The following is a 19,925-nucleotide window of genomic DNA, read 5'->3' on the forward strand; positions in this document are numbered from 1 at the left end:
TTAAAGAGGCGTGAATTGTGTCAAGCCAGGACAGTTGGTAGGATTTCGCAGGCCAGTTGGTGGGGGATGAATGTAATGCGACATGAATCCCAGGTCCCGGTTGAGGCCGCACGTCATCTTCTTCACAGCCTTCAACACGTCATTGATGATGATGAACATCTTGCCAAGGTCATCCCCACACCCCCACTACTTGCCTTCAAACAACCGCGCAACCTCAAACAAACCATTGTTTGCAGCAAACTACCCAGTCTTCAGAACAGTGACCACGACACCACACAACCCTACCATGGCAATCTCTGCAAGACGTGCCAGATCATCGACATGGATACCACTATTACACGTGTGAACACCACCCACCAGGTACGCGGTACATACTCGTGCGACTCGGCCAACGTTGTCTACCTCATACGCTGCAGGAAAGGATGTCCCGAAGCGTGGTACATTGGCGAGACCATGCAGACGCTGCGACAATGAATGAACGGACATCGCGCAACAATCACCAGGCAGGAATGTTCCCTTCCAGTCGGGGAACACTTCAGCAGTCAAGGGCATTCAGCCTCTGATCTCCGGGTAAGCGTTCTCCAAGGCAGCATTCAGGACGCGCGACAACGCAGAATCGCCGAGCAGAAACTTATAGCCAAGTTCCGCACACATGAGTGCGGCCTCAACCAGGACCTGGGATTCATGTCGCATTACATTCATCCCCCACCATCTGGCCTGCGAAATCCTACCAACAGTCCTGGCTTGACACAATTCACACCTCTTTAACCTGGGGTTACCCCATCTCTGGATCTGTAAAGATTTAATCACCTGCTAATGGTCGCATTCCAAGCATTGTTTGGCATCTTTGAATTTGTCGATATATATGTCTCTGGAACATACCTCTTCATTCACCTGAGGAAGGAGCAGCGCTCCGAAAGCTAGTGACATCGAAACAAACCTGTTGGACTTTAACCTGGTGTTGTAAGACTTCATACCATCTTCACATAGGCCTCCTTCTTCCTCTTAACAAGAGATTCCACTTCTTTGGTAAACCACGGTTCCCTCGCTCGACGCCTTCCTCCCTGCCTGACCGGTACGTACTTATCAAGAACACGCAGTAGCTGTTCCTTGAACAAGCTCCACTTATCCAGTATGCCCAACACTTGCAGCCTACTTCTCCAACCTAACACCCCCCCCCCCCAAGTCACGTCTAATGGCATCATAATTGCCCTTCCCCCAGCTATAACTCTTGCCCTGCGGTGTATACTTATCCCTTTCCATCACTAACGTAAACGTCACCGAATTGTGGTCACTGTCCCCAAAGTGCTCTCCTACCTCCAAATCCAACACCTGGCCTGGTTCATTACCCAAAACCAAATCCAAAGTGGCCTCGCCTCTTGTTGGCCTGTCAACATATTGTGTCAGGAAACCCTCCTGCACACATTGTACAAAAAACTACCCATAATTTTCTTTTAATTTTGCACTAAATTTGGTAAATTCACTCAGAGGGGCTACACTACTGGGACGGAGCAAGAGTAAGTGATCTTTACTTTTCATGAATCCATGCTTTACCTAGCTGATGTTGGTTGATCTTAGGTGCCAGAAACAGAATAAATTGCATTAACTGAAAATAACTAAGACAAAACTTGTCAGGTTCCTGTCCCAGGACCACCTTGTACTATAATGGAAGGCTGCAAAAGAGCATGCAACACTGAAGAGAATGCCTCTAATTACTGCAGTACTGGGGCAACTATAACATGCCTGGAAGAGATAAACCAAACACCATTATTGCCATTATTGGTGCTGGTGATGATTAATTTGTTCAAACAGACCAAGTATTTTTGTACTACGTTATCAGGGATTGCTTGTTGGACTATTAGCTGGGTGCTTTATTTTCACAGTGGTGGCCCATATGCAAGTGATGCAGTTTTTCTAAAGAGGGTTTTCAGAAACAGAAACATAGAAAATAGAAGCGTGAGGAGGCAATTCAGCCCTTCGAGCCTGCTCTGCCACTCATTATGATCATGGCTGATCATCAAGTTCAATACCCTGATGAAAATGAAATGAAAATCACTTATTGTCACAAGTAAGCTTCAAATGAAGTTACTGTGAAAAGACCCTAGTCACCACATTCCGGCGCCTGTTCGAGGAGGCTGGTACGGGAATTGAACCCACGCTGCTGACCTTGCTCGGCATCACAAACCAGTTGTCTACCCAAATGAGCTAAACCGGCCCCTATTATTTCGGGAATTTGACTCAGGATTGGCAGTATATTTCCCAAGCCAGAATGGTGCATTAACTGGAGGGGAGCCTTGCCAGCAAATCAAAATCCTATGTACTTGCCAACCTTGTTCTTCTAGGTGATACAGGTTGAAGATTTGGGAGATGCTGTCAAACATGCCTTGGCGAGCAGTAGTTGTGTGTGTATTTTGTTGATCACACACAGCGCACTGGTAGTGGAGGGAGTGAATGTTTAAGGTGGTGAATGGATTGCCAATCAAGCAAGCTGCTTTGTCCTGAGTGGTATTGAGTTTCTTGAGTGTTGTTGGAGCTGCAAAAAGGAAGTTGTTTGTGATTGTTGGAGACTAATCACCACAGCCCCAGGACATCATTCAGGATGTCTTAGGCCGAACCAACTTCAGCTGCTTCTTCAATGACCTACCCTCCATCATAAGGTCAGACGTGAGGATGTTTGCCGATGGTTGCACAATGTTCAGTACCATTTGCAACTACTCCGATATTGAAACAGTTCATATGTAAATGCAGCAAATCTGGACTTGGGCTAATAAGTAGCAAGTAACATTTGCACCCCACAAGAGCCAGGCAATGATCATCTCCAACAAAAGTGATTGCAACCACCTCCCTTTGACATTCAGTGGCATTATCATTGCTGAAACGCCCACCATCAACAACCATTGACCAGAACTAAACTTGACCAGCCACACACATTATGTGACTGCAAGAGCAGGTTAGAGTTTGAGAATTCTATGGCTATTAGTTCACAATTTGACTCCCGAAAGCTTGTCCACGACCTACATGGCACCAGTTAGGTGTGTGATGGAATACCCTCCACTTTCCTGAATAAGAGCAGCTCCAACAATACTCAAGAAGCTGAATATGATCTAGGACAAAGCATGCCATCCAGCATCTTAAATATTTGCTCCCTTCATCATTGGTGCACGGTGGCAACAATGCAAACCATCTAGCCAAGGCTCCCTCAACAGCACTTTTCAAAGCCGTGATCGTTACTACCTGGAAGGTCAAGGGCAGTGGGTGCATGAGAATACCACCTCCTGTAAGTTCCCCTCCAAGCTACACGCCATCCTGACCTGGAACTACAATGCCATTTCTTCACTGTCGCTGGTTCAAAACCCTGGAACTCCTTTACTAACTGTGCTATTGGTGTGACAACACCATATGGACTGAGCGGTTCCAAAATGTAGCTCACCACCACCTTCTCGAGGGCTGTTAGGGATGAACAGCAAATGCTGACCTTGCCAGTGACGTTTACACCCCATGAAAGAATAAAAAAAGTTGTTTGTAATATCTAATCTGCATAAACCAAGGTCAAAGATTCCCCTTTTGAAGTTGTCTTATCTACATGCATATTTCAAATGCACACAAGGACGAGTAAGCTTCCTTCCGATAACAGCAAAATAAATTATCCTCGATTTGTTTATCTTGTTAAAATATTTTTTTCAAATTGAGGTTCTTATGAACCAAGACAGTCCAGGGGCGGGATTTTCTCAGCCCGGGGCAGGGCCGGAGAATCCCCGCGACCGGCGCGAATCGCACCCCGACGCCGGCATGCGATTCTCCGCAGAGCTGTGGTTGGCGCGGCGCCGGCCGCTCTACGCGGCCAGCCCGCCAATTCTCGGCCCGGGATGGGCCGAGCGGCCGACGTGGAAACGCCGAGTCCCGCCGGCGCTGTCCACACCTGCTCTCAGCCGGCGGGAACTCCGCGTTGAAGGGTCGGTTGGCGGCCTGTGGGGGCGGAGGGGGGGTCCAACCCCGGGGGGGCCTCCGATGTGGCCTGGCCCGCAATCAGGACCCACCGATCGGCGGGCCAGCCACTCTGTCTCCCGGCCTCCGTTCTTCTGCACTGTACTCCTGCGCCATGTTGGGTCTGGGCCGGCGCGGACAAGGGAGACACCGCGCATGTGCGGAAATCGCGTCCGTGGGACTGCGCATGTGCGGGTTCGTGCCGGACCCACTGCGCATGCGCACATCCCCCGGCGCCATTCCCTGTAGGGGCCAGAGTTGCTGATCCTGGGGCCGTGTTGACACCGTCGAGAAACGCGACGGCGTTTCCGACGGTGTCAACACTCAGGATCAGAGAATCCCATCCCGCCCCAGATCTTTGATTTATTGCCATCTGTCATATCAATAGGAGTCATGACAGCAACTTGCAAGCGAAGCCTGCATTTATTGTCTTGCATCACATCAGTGTTTCCCTTGATAATATTATGTTGGAAAAACTAAACAAACGACAATAATGGAAATAATTAGAAAAAAATGTCTAGTGTAAGCAGGTTTTACTAGCAACTGGCTGTAAATACCAGTTTTGAATGGCAGATTACTAATGTTGCATGTGGGGAAATATAGTGCTTCAGGCATCTTGCATTTTCAGGGTGATAGCATGGATGCATGCTATCGTGAGCTCAGAGAATTGGTCTAACTTGTTTAATGTTTTCAAGCAAGAATGAAGACTCAACTATTTCAGATTACTGAAGGTAAAGCTTCTTGAAACATTACTTTGAAAATAAAACATGTACATAGGTTCAGGAGTTGAAATCTGAAAGAACCTATGAAATATTTAGTTGTTTGTTTTTAAAATCCAAAATTTTCCGTTTTATTTTTCGAGAGTCAAAGGCGAAATCCCATTGACAAAGCAGGAGCTTTAATTCATTATTTTCTCTCCCTTTGTCATACAGCAGAAACGTTTTGATAAAAATGAGCAAAGGAAATTGTATGAGTTAAATTTGCCCATTCCTTGCATGTTATCCTCACAATGCAATACGTTTAACTATATGGATGAGATTGTGTTGCAGCGAGGTCGGAATGATGTTTAGAATGTTGTTTTTTTAATGAACATCGCTCAAATGATAACATTCTTGACAAAAGAATTGTGAATTTACAGTATAAATTAATCTGAATAAATGAAACCTTTTCAGACTTGTGCTTTTCTTTTCTTTCTCTGAGAGGAGATTTGCCTCGTTGTGTCTTTCATTGCTGAGCATTATAAAATGAGATTTAACCATTTGTAATAGTTTGTATTTCCACTACGTTGGGATTAAAGTACAGTTAGTCTCTTGTGCTTGCCTCAGTTAAATACAATAGGATAGGTTTATTTGTGTTGTGTATCTGACCTCATGGTAATCTGTTGGAATGAGACCTTGGGCGGGATTTCCCGACCCCGTGCCGGGTCGGAGAATCGCCGGCGGGCCACACGAATCACGCCACGCCGCCCTGACGCCGGCACGCGATTCTCCGCAGAGTGGAGAATCGGTGCCATTGACGCCAGCGTGGTTGGCACGGTGCCGGTCGTGGGCTGCTCTACCCGGCCAGCCCACCGATTCTCCAGCCCGAATGGTCGAGCGGTCGTAGGAAAAGAGCCAAGTCCCGCAGGTGCCGTTCTAACCTGCTCTGGGCCGGTGGGACCTCGGCGTGTAAGGGTCGGGTGGTGGCGGCCTTTTGGGGGGGATGGGGGTTCCGACCCTTGGGGGGGCCTCCGATGTGGCCTGGCCCGCTATCGGGGCCCACCAATCGGCAGGCCGGCCTCTGGGGGCCTCCTTTCCTACGCGCCGGCCCCTATAGTCCTGCACCATGTTACGTCGGGACCGGCGCGTTGAAGGAGGCCATTGCGCATGCGCGCGTTGGCGCCGGTGCCACTGCGCATGTCCTCGTTGGTGCCGGCGCAACTGCGAATGTGCGGATCCCGCGGCGCACAGTTCGCGCCGGGATCTGCAGCTGGAGCGGAGCAAACCGCTCCAGCGCCGCGCTGGTCCCCTGGAGGGGCCAGAATTAGCCGTGGGAGCGGCCCGTTCATGCCGTCTTAAAACGCGACGGCATTTACGACGGCGTGGACACTCTGCTGCGGGATTGGAGAATTCCGCCCCTTTTTTCCCACACAAGGGGCCACACAGTATCCAGGAGCTGGAGTTTGAATCTCATTTGCTTTTCTTCTTTGCCTTTTAGGTGCTTTTGCCCGCAGCCAGTCTGTTACAGCTAATGGATGTGAGAACCGCTTGTTGTGATTTTCTACAATCCCAGTTGCATCCAACCAACTGTCTAGGAATTCGAGCATTTGCAGACGTTCACACATGTACAGAGCTGCTGAATGAAGCCAATGCATATGCAGGTGGGCACTGTTCACTTTGCTTTCGTTAAATTCACAAAGCAAAGCACAGAACAATATAAATCTTTAAACCTAGATTTTGAAATTGTAACCCAGTTTTGACCCAGTGACTTAGTTTTGTTCAAAACCAAAATAGTGCAGATACTGGACATCTGAAATAAAATCAGAAAATGCTGGAAATACTCAGCAGGCCAGGTAGCATCTGTGAGGAGAGAAACCAAAGTTAATGTTTCAGTTCGATGACTTCTCATCAAGACTGGGAAAAGTTAGAAATGTAATTTCAAGCAACTGAAGGGGGGAGGGTGGGAAAAGAACAAAAGAAAAAAAAAAATCTGGAATACAAAACTAATTGAATCCCACCAGCAAGATCAATTCTACTACAGCTTTAGCATCCCTTATCCAAAATTCTGAAAACCGAAACATTCCAAAATTTGCACTTTTTTTGAGCGCACCGCACATGCGCAGTTCCCAACATGCACTTCACATGTGCATGTTCCCAATGTTCCGCACATGTGCAGTCCCCAATGTGCACCGCACATGTGAAGTTCCCAATGTTCCGCACATGCACAGTTCCCAATGCGTGCCACACATGCGCAGCTCCCAATGCACGCCATACCTGCGCAGTATATTCTGAAATCCGAAAAATTCCAAAATCCGATACACACTCAGCCCCAAGCATTGCGGATAAGGGATATTCGACCTGTAGCAGCAAAGCAAGTTTGTTCTCCAAGCTGTCAGTCTAATTTCCACATCAAGCTTCATTGGTCTGCCTCTCCTCTGTATTTGGTTCTCTCCTCTTTCTCATCTACTTATTGTCCCTTGGCAACATCATCCAATCGTTCGCATTCTCTCCCTCATTGCCTTACATTGGTTCCCAGTTCCTCAGTGCCTCAAACTTAAAATTCTAAACATTATGTATAAATCCTTTCTTCGCCTTGCCCTTCCCCATCTCGGAAACCTTTCAGTTCTATAGCCACCGTTCATAAATCTCTGGTCCTCTTACTATGGCACCTTGGGAAGATCACCCACCCTTTGCCCTAAGATTGGTTATTGTGCCTCTGACAAACAGGCTTCAAGCTCCAGAATTCCGTAGCCATTTGATGAAATGTTTGGTTGCCCATCCTAAAATATTTGACACTTTTAAAATTATTTCTCTGTGAATCACCGTGGAATACTTTTCTACATTTAAGGTGACTTGAAAATGCAAGCTATTTTTATAATTTACCCCTAGAAGTTAATATTGGCCGATAATATTGGCCATCGGAAATATAGAGAGCAGGCGGATCATGACAGCAAATAACTGCAGCACGGATATGACGGCAGTCGTATCATTTTGGAATTTAGTGCTCCAACTAACACCCTCTCTTCACTTCGCACTTTTGACTACTTGTTCAGAAGCAGAAAGGATCTCCCACCTACCCTTTTTGTAAGGGACTGATCAACTATTCTTTTGGCTGATACCAAAATCTACCAAATCAAAAAGGGTCAAAAAGAGCTGATAGCAAAATCTACCAAATCAAAAATCAACATCTGATCGATGTTGAAGGCGTTTTCATTGAATTTGAGAATTCTGCATTAAGCAGTTGTTTTTAGACATAGACACACTAGTAAATAGAGTAAAGCACTGTCTAACTTGGAGAATGAGCAGAGGCCACGCAGAACAGGACAAGCTGCTGGGTCCTGCCCACTATTTAAAGATCATCCAATGATGCAAAAATACCCCCAGTTTTTCATCTTCGCAGTATTCATCCAATACCTCTTGAATGCCTCAATTGAACCTGCCTCTTACAGGCAGAGCATTGCAGACCCGAATCACTCTCTGCATGAAAAGGTTTATTCTCACATCGCATTTGCTTCATTTGCAAATCACTTTTCACCAAAAGCATCTTTTTAAAATAATCCTCCCGTGCCTTCTTCACCTGCACCTCCAACAGGTGCAAAGAGCTCATGGACCTTTTGTCTCAAAGATCAAAACTAACCATTCACTTGCCTCACCGCATCCCTCTCTTGCCCCAGCACTCGCCCACCACATCAGACTTCCCTTAATGTTACTTGCTGCCCTACCCCTGAATTCACCTCTCTTTAGATTCTATCTCCTCAATCTCTCTGAATTGACCTTGTTCATGAGACCCGCCTCCTGCTCTTGCAATCCTGTTTCGACCAAACTGTTGACCACCCAGCTTCCCTTCTTGTGCCTCAGGTTAGCTGGTATTATAAACGGTTCCCTGTCTTCGGGTCCAATTCCCTGCCCACTGCCTTCAAATCAGCCATCACCCATCTCCTCCAAATACTCATCCTTGACTGCTCTGCCTTGCAAACCATTGTCCCAACTCCAATCTTTTTCTCCTCTCCAAAGTTCTTGAACATATTAGAACCATATAATTCCTACAGTGCAGAAGGAGGCCATTTGACCCATTGAGTTTGAACCGACCCTCTGAAAGTGCAACCCACCCAGACCCACTCTCCTGCCTATGTCTGTAACCCTACCCAACCTACACATCCCTGGAAACAATGGCCAATCTATCTAACCTGCACTTCTTTGGACTGTGAGAGGAAACCGGAGGAAACCCACGCAGATACGGGGAGAAAGTGCAAACTCCACACAGTTAGTCACTCGAGGCCGGAATTGAACCTGGGTCCCTGGCACTGTGCTAACCACTATGCCGCCGTGCCGAATATTGTCACTTCTCAAATCAGTGCCATATCCTATCCTTCTCAACATATCTAGTCTTTAAAATTGTTTATCATGCCATCTTCCTCCATAGTCTTTCCTCCTCCATCCAGCTAAGTGGAACTTCCCTTGCATGGTTCCATTTTCAGCTATTGAACTGTGCCTGCAGTGGCTTTCATTTCCACCCCTAACCTGTTGGCTCTGGAGGATCTGTCCTTGCACCCCTCTTCTATTTCTCATCTCACTGCTGCCCCTTGGCAGCAGCATCCGAAAGCACCATCATATTCTTTTAAACTTTTAAATATATTTTTATTGAAGTTTTTCCATTTTTACAAATAAAGCAGCACACCCTCAAAACTGGTACAGTGCCGCATAAATGCTTCACCATACATAAATACAGAAAAAGGCAGGAGAACACCAACACCGAACCATTCGGCCCATCGAGTCTCCACCGGCTCTTGGAAAGAGCACCCTACCCAAGGTCAACACCTCCACCCTATCCCCATAACCCAGTAACCCCACCCAACACTAAGGGCAATTTATCATGGCCAATCCACCTAACCTGCATATCTTTGGAATGTGGGAGGAAACCGGAGCACCCGGAGGAAACCCACGCACACACTGGGAGTATGTGCAGACTCCACACAGACAGTGACCCAAGCCGGAATCGAACCTGGGACCCTGGAGCTGTGAAGCAATTGTGCTAGCCACAATGCTACCGTGCTGTTCTTGAAAGACCTGAATGGCATTTAATAATCTTCTGAAATTGGTACACACATTTCGGCCCTTTGTGAATCCAGTCTGATCGCCCTTGATGATCATTAGAGAATTCTTTCTGGGCGTTATGCCAACACCTTGGACAACAATTTCAAATCGACATTTAAGAGTGAAATTGGCGTATAAGATGCGCACTCTTCAGGATTTGCTTTATGGGACATCTGCGGCAGCAGACCTGCTTCAAATGGATGATCAGACATGCTATTCAGTGCATCCATTAGCAAGTCTTTAAATTCCTGATAAAATTCCCATCCAAAACCATCGGCCCTGGGGCCTTATCAGATTGAAGCTCCCTTTAGGGCAAGAGCCACTTCTCTAGAAATAGGAGTGTTCAGGGCTGACCTTTGGTCCTCTGAAATTGGTGGGAGTTTAAAGGAGGAGCAAAAATGCTCCATAAGTGTCAATGCATCCCCAGACAGGTCTGTTTTATATAAATCGACATAGAAACCTTTAAATGCCTTGTTAACATCCTCTGTTTTAGCCATTCTATTAGCCTTGGAGTCCAGCGCAGAGCGAGTAGACCCAGAGTCTTCCCTCTTCGTAGTAAGAAAAGCCAGGTATCTACTCTGTTTGTTTCCAAACTCGTATAACTTTTGTTTGACAAACTTTAAACTCCTCTCAGTATGTTGAGTCAACAAGGAGTCCAGCGCAGATCGGATTGCATAAAATTCTGTCAGAAATGAATGGTTAGGATTCCTGCTACACTCCCTCTCTGCTTTGGCCAATCTTACTTCCAACCAGTGCTGTCGCTCCAGCATTTTAAACCTTTTGTTGGCTGTATATGAAATGACTGGACCCCTAGCATAAACCTTACAGGTTTTCCATACATAGAGGGGCTTACATTAGAGAGGGAATTGACTGAGTAGAAGAAAGTATGATCCCTGAGCAAAGATGCGTCAAATCTCCAAGATCTAAATCGGGGGGGGGGGGGGGGCCTTGAATAAAAATTCCAGGACAACAGGTGCATTGTCGGAAATTACAATACCACCTCTAGAGCAGGAAGCCACTGAGTGCAGGAGTGTTTTTGTCGTGAAGAAATAGTCAAGTCTAGTATGACACAGATGGGGAGCAGAAATGAAAGTGAACTTTTTATCCTTAGCATGCAGTGTTCTCCACACATCAACATATCCCACCTCCTTGCAAACTGATGCTAAAGCCCTTGCCTGTTGGGTGGGGGGATTTCTGGTTACTGGAGTTTGTCCACCAAAGGATTAAGTTGAAGTCCCCACCTATAAAGAAATTGGTAGATACCAATTCAGCAAAGTTCATGAAGACTTTAGTAACAAAATCAGGGAAGTAGTTCTGTGGATCATATACATTCATGAACGAGAAACTTTCCTCACATAAAGTCCCTTGACAATCGCATACTTATCCCCCTTATGCTTCACACAGTCATCCATGTAGAAAGGCACATTTTTATTGACTAATACTGTGACACCCTGCACCGTACACTGGTCAAGAACAAAGCGAAAAAGCTGTCCCACTCAGTCCCTCATCAACTTTAGGTGCTCCTTATAATCTAAATGAATTTCTTGCAACAAAGCTATGTCAACTTTCCCTTCTTTAAGGAAAGACAATTTTAAAAAATCTCTTAATAAGAGGATGTACTCCTCGCACATTCCAGGAGCAAATTTTCAAAGTAGCTACCGCCATTGCTCATTCAGCCAAGGAAAATATAGAGATAATATTTTCACGCCCTGGTCGGGTGTGCACCAAAACATACCCCCCCCAACTCCAATTATACCAGAAGCACCAATGACGCATTATAACGTCTTTTTCTCAGATATGAGACCTGCCTGTACCTTTGCAGGAGCCAGTTAGCAAATCTTTAACCCCAAAATAAAAAAATTACAAAAAATTAGCAAAGCCATTAGTTCCAAGGGGGTATGCCTCACCACATGTGAGGATCCATAGGGCTAACCCTATAAACTTTTCATCATTACACCCAGGAGTAATTCTCCTCAAAAAGGAGGAGATAAGATATGCTACAATAAGAAAGAGTACTGGATGCCCTTCCCGCATTCTATCCCCATCCATTAGGACTTAAACCACTCGCCCACCTCCCAGCAACGGCGCTACTTATATTTATCATGATTAAGGCAAGGAGACCATAAAGTATAGACTCCCATCATAGACGTACGGATCAGAAAAAAAGTCGGATATCTATCACACAGCCCCAGTACTACACAACTTACTCCTTAGCTGCTATGGGGCGTTTTCCATTCAAAACAAATGGAAGTCCTTGATATTCTTAAGGATAAAACATTCATTATAGTCGTCAGTTACCAACACATTCTGTTAACATGATAAATAATAACAAACGATCAAATGGAAATTATAATAACAAGGGATATAGTCCAGAGTTTACAATGAACTGCAGAGTGTTACTCCAGATTATTGCCTTCCATGGAGTTCACAATAGCCAAGGTATTAACCGGATTGTCGAATGTCTTTACAGAATTGTCGGATACCACCCTCCGTGTAACAGATAAAGCAGGGCTTAATTCACTCCCAACAGTCTTGAGTCATTTTATAACATTATCAAAGCCTCTGTGCTTTTGTTGCATCGCCACTAAGAAATCTTGGAAGAAAGAGATTTTGCGACCTCATAGAGCAAGGCCCCATTACGCCTCGCCCCTTCCAATACACTTTAGCGACCTCCAAAGTTATTAAAATGAATAATTATAGGCCGGGGACACTGATTGTCCTGAGGTTTCAAAGACAGGATACGATGTGCCCTTTCTAACTTAGTATGTCCAGCTTTCGTGTCCCGCTTAAGAAAACGTGGCAGCCAGCTCTCACAAGAATTACATTCCCCTCCTGGCAAACCGACGACCCGAACATTTTTCCTCCGACCTCGGTTCTCAAGATCATCCAGGAATTCTGAAATACCACGCAGCTGATTTTCCAATGATTGCAAGTGGGCCTCAACTGTGGAAGTTAGATTATCGTCAATAAGGATTCGCTCCTCCACTTCATTGAGCCTCTTACTAGTATTCTGCAGTTCAGCCTCATGAACACTGATATTCTGTGCCAGAAATGACTTTGATGATAATAGCAGCTGTAATGCCTTTGAGAGAGTGGACCGAGAGCCGTTCGAGGACCAAGTCGCCATATCGAGGAGTTGGCTCCACCCCAGTTGCTTCTGACTGCTCTCTCTGGTCAACGATTTTCTCAGGATTCTTTGGTGTTTTGTCACCAACGCTTAACCAGAAATCTTCCAGGGACATAATGTGGAGTATTCACACCCGGTGGCCATCAAGCCCTGGAATGGGACTTGAGCCCAGAGCTTCTGACTCCGAGGCAGGGACACTACCCACTGCACCACAGGACCTCCTGCAACCACAATGCACCTCCCTTTAGGAGATGCAAGCTAGTTTTAACAGTGCTGGCCATGCATGACATTAGGTCCTCGCTTTTGCATCCATCCAACCAATATGCTGAAATCATTTATACTAGTAGGCACCACAAACTTGTCCTGCTGCCTGCATTTCAGTCAATAGGCCCAGGTTAATCATGCTTCGTGATCTCTGCCTCCCGTTTTGGGGGTGTTTAGCCCCTTTTGTCTTCAAGAGAACATATTCTTTTCAAAACCTGAAGTAACATTCAATAATCTGTATTCTGTTTTAGGTACCCCAACCTAATGACATAAAAACATTAGGAAAAATTGAATTCAAAGTTTTTAATTTTGCCAAATTTTATTTGGTGATACTCCTCCTTATTATGTCAAAAGCACTGTTGAAATGCAAGTTGGTGTGGTAATGGTAATAAACGATTAGCTGTGATTGTTCAATAGGTTTGCAAACAAACGTTTAAATTCAGTCGCAGAAAGACACATAGTTGCTTTGTAACGGAACATGAGTTGGAAAATGCATTACTTGAACTGATATTTACAACTTGGACAGTTCTATGGAAAGGGAGAAATGAAAATTGACTTCAATGCTCTGGTTAGAGAAAGGAAAATCAAACTGTTCCCACTCCTGATTGAATTTAAACTGCAACGCATGACCTCCAAAATACCTTCACGTATGATCATATTTTTGTTGCAAGTTTCTACAATGTCAGTGCATGGTCGCTTCTAATGTAACGTTTTGTTTCCTCTCGTGATAGTTTGTGCACTGTTTTATTCACAAGTTACTATCGTATGTCCCAACAAAATAAGATTATTTGTCTATAAACTTCCCACCTTTCTTTGGTACGATAAAATACATTGAATTGGTTTGAACAAGTTTTACTGAAAAGGTGATTTAATTGTGAATAAATTATTCACGTTGTGTGACTTTCTGCTCCGAGGTGAATTTCTATTTGGTTAGCAAATAGGAAGCAATTTCTTGAATCTAACTGGTCTGCTGCAAGTTCTGTGATACTGTAGGTCGATGTTAATGGTACTGAGTCTTCTGTAATACATGATTTTACATGCACTACACGATGCAATTAACATTCTTTGGGTTTTGTTTAAACTCTTGAAAGCCTCCCTGGCTTTTACTGAAATCAATTTTTAAAGTCTTTTTTTTTGAACCAATTTACAATTATTGCATTGAAATTCTGAATAATAGTGTGTTTTTCCCTTGCTGGAAGGGAACCACTGTCAGTTGAGGACAGGTTTGGATTCAAAGTTTAAGGTGAGAGAAATCTAGATATTAGTGGATTTAGTACCTGATATATTAAATCACCGCAGTGCATCAATCCATGAAGTAAATGTAATACTTAGCATCTTAAGTATTACTAAAACTCTGCGGTACTCTGCTGAAGCCAGCCTTGAATACACCTATTTCCAGTTTAGCCAGAGGTAGTGGATGAGGAGGGAGATGGTTATGGTGGCAAGGAAACCAAGGGCACAATTCTCCGGGCTCGTTACACTCGCGCTCAAACGTAACAAGGCCGATGAATAGCGGGAGAGGCCAAAAACGAGATCCGCGCCAGGCGCCAAACAGTTTGCGATGCAACCGGCCCGCTCCCATAAGCAAAATCGGGATCTCGTCGTAGTGTGGAGAGAAACCAATTATCACCACTTAAGCCCCATTTCCATACAATTAACGAGAGCTACCCCATATCCAATGATCTCCCATCATTCAGCGGCCTCCCCAGCAAGTGCTCACGTTGGCGCCAATTAGTACTCCTTTTGAAAAACGTGAACCTGGCAAAGGGCTTCAGCGGGGAGCCGAGGAGCCATCTTTGCTCACAGGCAAAGAGCCCGGGGGTGCTGAGCTTGTCACCCCAGTTCTCTGTAGGGGGTGGGGATACTCAGCAGGAGTGGGCCACCATGGGGGGGCGGGGGGGGGAGTTAGATGCCTGGAGTTATTGGACAAAGGGTCCGCGGGGCATACCACACTGCAGAAGGAAGTGACAGGCATCATAATGGTTTTGCGAAAAGGTGTTGTACAAACCCCACTGCCGATGGTGCCCTCAGTGATCCTCAATGTGCTTGGCCTTCCTAGCTCTACTACTACGTCTTGGTGTTTGCCCACGATGCACATCAGAGGTGGAGGCAGACAGCTGCTTTCCTCATCCCGTAGCCTTCGGGCGGGCGACCTCTGGGGGCTCTGGGACCAGAGGGCCCCGGCTCGCTTGCCTGAGGGACAGGCACAGCCGTGCCCCCTGTCCCGTGTGCTGACTGTGAGACGCAACCTCATCGGAGGGGTGGAACTCAGGGGAGCTGGTGGCCAACATCCCCAGTCCATGGACGGGTCTAACTTGCCACCTGGCAACCCCTTCTCCTGATCAGTGCCCTTGTTGTCCTGGGGTCCACCTTGGGACAGTGGGGCAGCTGGTTTAAGGCCCTGCTGCCCTTCATCATCTGGATCTGCCAGCCCTGGTGGTTCCACATGGTCTGCACCATTGGCGATGCTCCTCAGTGACTGGATCATGGTCTGCAGCGCCTCGGCCATGCCCATCTGAGAGCAGGACATGTCCCGCAAACCTCATCAAGGTCGGCCTGGTGCTGGGTGACATCCCCCAATGAATCAGACATGAGGTCAAGACCCTCAGCCATGGCCATCACCGACTGCGCAACGCTTCAGAAACCTTTACTCATGGTGCCGACGTTGCCCACCAGGCTATTCACTGTGGTCACCACGCTAGCAGTGTTGACATCGGTACCACTCATTGCCAGTGACATCTCCTGTGCCTGTTGCCTCTGGGACACCTCCAAGCGGCTATGGATCTGCTGGAGTGACGCTGACATCTCCCTCTGAATGTCCAGGTTGGTCCCTATTGTCTCCATCAGCTCTGAGTACCTCTGAACTACAGGCTCAGCACTGGCTGGGACCCAGCTAGGTCCTGGGATCCAACAGCCCTCCGACTGCTGTCTTGCCCGGGGGTTCCTGCCTCCACCTGATGTGCATCATCAGTGGTGTAGTGCTCACCAGATTGTGCCCCAGACGCCTGTCCACTAACATGTCCCACCGAGGTGTGTGTGTCTGGGCTTGTGGAGGGTGGGTATAACAGCAGTGCCGCGATTATGGTTGCATCCTCGGAGCTCTCCTCCGAAGTGTTCTCCTCGGAGTCAGGAGAGGGTGGCGCCCGGGATGGGCTGGCGCCATCGGCTGGAGGACCTACGGGAGAATGGACATGTGGTCAGTGGGAGGGATGGGTCAGTCTGTAAGGCAATCACGACTCACGTTTGACAGGTCCTCGTGGTGGAGCCCGGAGGTTCCTTTCCTCTGAGGCGTCTGCCAGCATCCGCGAGGCTGACTGATCAGTCCTCGGCCACCCCAATCACCTCCAGGGATCGCACCTCGAAGGAGGTGAGGATTCTTATGTCTGGCACCCCACTGCCAATCTAGGCCCTCATCCGATGATTATGGGAGCTTTTCCTGAGGAGATACAGAGAGGCATCGTTAGCCACGTGCATGGTTCACAGTGGTGGGAAAGGGGGCACGAGAGAGGGTATGGGGGGTTGAGGAAGGGCTGGGGTTCACATGGAGAGTTGGGGGGGGGGATGCTCCCTTGGAGGGGTATTGGTGTCTATTCACCCGTGCTGCCCTGTGTAGATCGTTGGACCTTTTTTCAGCACTGAAGGCCAGACCTCCTGGTCACACTCCCCGAGCTGACAGCTGCCGCCATCTCATCCCAGATAGCACTGGCTGCCTTGTGGTTGACTCTACGGGTCCCCCAGGGGAACAGGACATCCCTCCTGGCCTCCACTGCATCTAGGAGCCTGCCCAGGTCAGCATCTCTGAATATTGGGGCCGGTCTCCTGGGCGCCATTGTTGCGAGCTGGCTGGGGTTGGCTGAGCAAGTGAAGCTTAAGTGCTGCTCGACCTTGTTAGCGGGGGGTCGGCGAGCGCGGTTCTGGCGAATCAGCTGGCGAGCCTTAATTTGCGCCGAGAAGCCAGTGAGACCTCGGTAAGTGGACCAATTCATGTTAAATTGCTTGATTGCCTCGCTGGGCTGAGTGCCGGGAAGCTCGCGGCAATTCCCGCTCACTACCACACTCAGAAATGTTTCCGGAGATTTGCGCCCGAAGAGTGTCGCAGGGATTTGAACATAATTGTTTCAGTCTTTCCCATATTTAATTGGAGACGTTTGAGGCTCATCCACAACTTGGATTGGATTGGATTTGTTTATTGTCACGTGTTCCGAGGTACAGTGAAAAGTATTTTTCTGCGAGCAGCTCAACAGATCATTAATTACATGGAAAGAAAAGGGAATAAAAGAAAATACATAATAGGGCAACACAAGGTATTCAATGTAACTACATAAGCACTGGCATCGGATGAAGCATACAGGGTGTAGTGTTAATGAGGTCAACCCATAAGAGGTTCATTTAGCAGCGGGGAAGAAGCTATTTTTGAGTCTGTTCGTGCTTGTTCTCAGACTTCTGTATCTCCTGCCCGATGGAAGAGGTTGGAAGAGTGAGTAAGCCGGGTGGGAGGGATCTTTGATTATGCTGCCTGCTTTCCCCAGGCAGCGGGAGGTGTAAATGGAGTCAATGGATGGGAGGCAGGTTTGTGTGATGGACTGGGTGGTGTTCCCGACTCTCTGAAGTTTCTTGCGGTCCTGGGCCGAGCAGTTGCCATACCAGGCTGTGATGCAGCCAGATAGGATGCTTTCTATGGTGCATCTGTAAAAGTTGGTACGAGTTAATATGGACATGCCGAATTTCCTTAGTTTCCTGAGGAAGAAGAGGCTCTGTTGTGCTTTCTTTGTGGTAGCGTCGACGTGGGTGGACCAGATTTTTGGAGCTGTGCACCCCTAGGTATTTGAAACTGCTAACCATCTCCACCTCGGCCCCGTTGATGCTGACATGGGTGTGTACAGTACTTTGCTTCCTGAAGTCAATGACCAGCTCTTTAGTTTTGCTGGCATTGAGGGAGCGATTGGTGTCGCTGCACCACTCCACTAGGTTCTCTATCTCCCGCCTGTATTCGGACTCATCGTTATTCGAGATCCGGCCCACTATGGTCGTATCATCAGCAAACTTGTAGATGGAGTTGGAACCAAATTTTGCCACGCAGTCGTGTGTGTCCAGGGAGTAGAGGAGTGGGCTAAATACGCAGCCTTGCGGGGCCCCGATATTGAGGACTATTGTGGAGGAGGTGTTGTTGTTCTATTCTACTGGTTGTGGTCTGTGGGTCAGAAAGTCGAGGATCCAGTTGCAGAGTGGGGAGCCAAGTCCTAGGTTTTGGAGCTTTGATATGAGCTTGGCTGGGATTATGGTGATGAAGGCGGAGCTGTAGTCAATAAATAGCAGTCTGATGTAGGAGTCCTTGTTGTTGAGATGTTCTAGGGAAATGGCGTCTGCTGTGGACCAGTTGCGGCGGTATGCGAATTGCAGTAGATCAAGGAGTATGGAGGTGATGCGCTTCATGACCAAAATTGCCCTTAGTGTTGGGTGGGGTTACTGGGTTATGGGGATAGGGTGGAGGTGTTGACCTTGGGTAGGGTGCTCTTTCCAAGAGCCGGTGCAGACTCGATGGGCCGAATGGCCTCCTTCTGCACTGTAAATTCTATGATGACCAACCTCTCGAAGCACTTCATTGCGCCTGAAGTCAGGGCCACCGGACGGTAGTCATTGAGGCACGTTGCCTGGTTCTTCTTTGGCACCGCAGTGTATGATGGTGGTCTTCTTGAAGCAGGTGGGACCTCAGAGTGGAGTAGGGACAGGTTAAAGATGTCCGCGAACACCTCTGCAAGCTGGTCTGCGCAGGCTCTTGAGTGCACAACCAGGGATCCTTTCCGGGCCCGTCGTTTTCCGAGGGTTCACTTTCAGGAAGGCCGATCTGACTTCGGAAGCTGTGATGGTGGGTATGGGTGAGTTATAAGCTGCTGGGGTACTCAACAGCAGATTGTTGGTTTCCTGCTCGAACCAAGCATAGAATGCATTGAGTTCATCGGGGAGGGATATACTGCTGCCGGAGATTCTGCTTGGCTTCGCTTTGTAGCTCGTTATATTGTTTAGTCCTTGTTGGGGGACAAATAAATTGCAACTGAGAACCGGTGAAGAGAGTTGGTGGAAAAGTAGAATTGACATTGGCGTACACCAGAAAGTTGATCCCATGACTGAGGTGTTGTTCTGTAAACGAGGGAGAAGAAAAGACCAGCAATAGATCCTTGGGGAACTTCTGAGGTTTTGGTACAGCGGCAGGAAGAGAAGCCATTGATGGAGATGCTCTGCCTATGACTGGATAGTTTAGAATGGATGCCAACAATAGCAGTCCCACAGAGGTTGCATTTCCTCTCGCGTATTGCAGTCCTTTGTCTCCTAGTTCAATTATACCTCCTAAACCCGTTAACCTTATGAATCATTTGGTCTTGATTCCTATGTGAAGATCCATTAGTAGAATATGTGCTCTGTTGGGTCGCCGGCTATTTTCCTATCCATTGGATTTCCTGCTGACAGAATTTCATTACGCTTCTCCATATATTGAGAGGTATAATGTAATAATATACAAATGAGAGCAACTTTTACACAATTGTAGTTCTTGAAGCAAGGGACGCCTGTTGTTCTCTGCTGTGCATTGGCATGATTGTGCAGGTGTACTTTACCATTAGAGCTGTGGATACTGGCAACCGTACATGGCATTTGGGTCAGAAGCTTACTGTAGCCTTTCTCTGCTCCCAGTGCAGGCAAGCTTGGCAGTAGGGGCCGAAGCTCCTGCCAAATTTATGCATGTGTCCCAAAAGCCAAAATAT

The 19,925-nt window shown here is 47.3% G+C and overlaps 1 protein-coding gene across 7 annotated transcripts in view; it reads left to right on the forward strand.

Annotated features, from left to right (window-relative positions):
- LOC140426979 (kelch-like protein 3) overlaps window positions 1-19,925 on the forward strand; it is a 177,871-nt gene that overhangs the window by 62,250 nt on the left and 95,696 nt on the right. For all 7 annotated transcript variants that reach the window (XM_072512329.1, XM_072512334.1, XM_072512330.1 and 4 more), the window contains one exon: window positions 6,181-6,343. In XM_072512329.1, coding sequence (XP_072368430.1) covers window positions 6,181-6,343 — 163 coding nt within the window. The remainder of the gene's footprint in view (window positions 1-6,180; window positions 6,344-19,925) is intronic.

This window comes from Scyliorhinus torazame, chromosome 7 (assembly GCF_047496885.1).
Source record: "Scyliorhinus torazame isolate Kashiwa2021f chromosome 7, sScyTor2.1, whole genome shotgun sequence".
NCBI lineage: Eukaryota > Metazoa > Chordata > Chondrichthyes > Carcharhiniformes > Scyliorhinidae > Scyliorhinus > Scyliorhinus torazame.